The sequence below is a fragment of the Ischnura elegans genome, chromosome 8, assembly GCF_921293095.1.
Source record: "Ischnura elegans chromosome 8, ioIscEleg1.1, whole genome shotgun sequence".
NCBI classification, from domain to species: domain Eukaryota; kingdom Metazoa; phylum Arthropoda; class Insecta; order Odonata; family Coenagrionidae; genus Ischnura; species Ischnura elegans.
In genome coordinates, this window is record NC_060253.1 from 106,412,556 (window position 1) to 106,414,253 (window position 1,698).

A 1,698-nucleotide genomic window follows, 5' to 3' on the forward strand; every position below is an offset into this window, starting at 1 on the left:
GTTTCTTCTAGAGCCTTCTACCTTATTTCCAGCTCCTTTTCCAGCAAAGAGGGCCCTTCTTTCCTGCACTTGCCTGAAGGCTTCTGTTGCCTTAGATGCTTCAGTTACTCTCAATGAAACACCTTAAATAGATGCACCACCAAAATGATACAAACACAATTTCACTTTTCAGCCTTATAATAATAATAATAATAATAATAATAATAATAATAATAATAAAACCAAAGTCCTTGGTTATGCAGAATAAATAATAAATAATAATAACAAAGTCAAAAACCAAAACAACACTTAAAACTAAAGAAAATAACAAAACATGCAACCATTAACAGTTTTGAGCAGGTTCCAGGTAATCCTCTTCCCTATTTAGAATTCCCCACCTTCGGAGGTAAGCCACCTTTTCCTGATTGTTTAGAACACTACCTTTTATTGACAATCTAATATATTGTTTGACTCTGTTCTCATCTACATCATTATTTCCTATCAGTTCTGAGTATTTAACCTGATATGCTGCAAAAATGTCAGTCAAAACTTCAGTACTCTTATGATTATCAGGTATCATTCCTCCGAAAGAAGTAGAGTACATGGCCTTGTGGTATCTATCCATGGTGACAGGCACTCTAGCTTCTCTTCTATTGGAATAATCGCAAGCTAACCAGCAGAATGCTTGTGAAATCCTGCTGAGTGTCAAGGCAGAAGAAGCATTGCCTCCTCTCTTAACTTTGTCCACAATTCCGTAGCTGTTCTTTAACCTTACAAGATTTGCAGACTTTGCACTACTTCTAATGATTTTACTAATGCTATTTCCTCTCTCATGAAACGTCATAAGTAAGTAAGCAAGATCCTCCTGTTTGTTATTTAAGACCTGTTGAGCTTGATCAAATTTCCATATGATCTTCTTCACATCAAACCCCTCAAACTGGATTTCAGCTATCCAGTTGGGATCAAGTCCAAGACCCTCAAAGGTGTTATTACCCTTCCAGCCGTCAATGATCTCCTGGATTTGACCAGCATCATAGTTATCAGCCATCTTTGAGCAATAGAAACCTCTCACAATATCAAGAGCTCTGCTGAGATAATAATTAGCAGTCTTACAGTCAAAGTCTTTTTGAGATTTAACTGGACTTTCTATCACTGTTATAGGCTGTCATTTAAAACAGCAGTCTTTGTGTGAAATCATTAAAGAGCAAGATCAAATGACACGGACATCACTGTTAATGAACCATACGTCTGTAATGCTTTTGAGGGGGAAAACGAAAACAGGAACCTGAAAGCTGAAAATGAAGTTGAAAAGGCGATTATAGAATTCTTTGGTCTTCATCCAACAGCAAGGCCCCGGTTACCAAAGCTAAAGACTAGCAAACAAACAGGAGAAATACTAAAATCCGTAAATTCCCTTATATCTAAGAAAGTTAGGCATAATGCATGCCTAGAAGAAATACATTCGATGATTTACTGTGCAGCTATTGCAGTGCTGCGTCTGCATTGCCAAAAAATTGACTCACCGGGAAGGAATAAAAAACATTGCGAGGAACGAATACCCCCGTGGCAGAAACGCTTACAATATAAGATTGCATGCTTAAGAGAAGAAATAGGAAGGTTAACAAAATATCATCAAGGAGTAAGAACAAGAAAACTCCATAATAGATTGAATGGTGTATTCCAAAAATTGGACACAAAGGATAAAGAAAAAGATCATCA

The 1,698-nt window shown here is 36.9% G+C and overlaps 1 protein-coding gene across 1 annotated transcript; it reads right to left on the bottom strand.

The window, feature by feature from the left end:
* Positions 1-246: 246 nt before the first annotated feature.
* Positions 247-1,313, bottom strand: LOC124164177. Its single transcript, XM_046541380.1, has one exon. It carries the CDS (start codon positions 1,025-1,027, stop codon positions 323-325), a length of 705 nt encoding a protein of 234 aa, XP_046397336.1. The 5' UTR covers positions 1,028-1,313; the 3' UTR covers positions 247-322.
* Between the last annotated feature and the right edge of the window lie 385 nt (positions 1,314-1,698).

Coding starts and splice junctions, on each gene's coding strand:
- LOC124164177 (XM_046541380.1), bottom strand. CDS start 1,027: ATGGCTGATAACTATGATGCTGGTCAAATCCAGGAGATCATTGACGGC.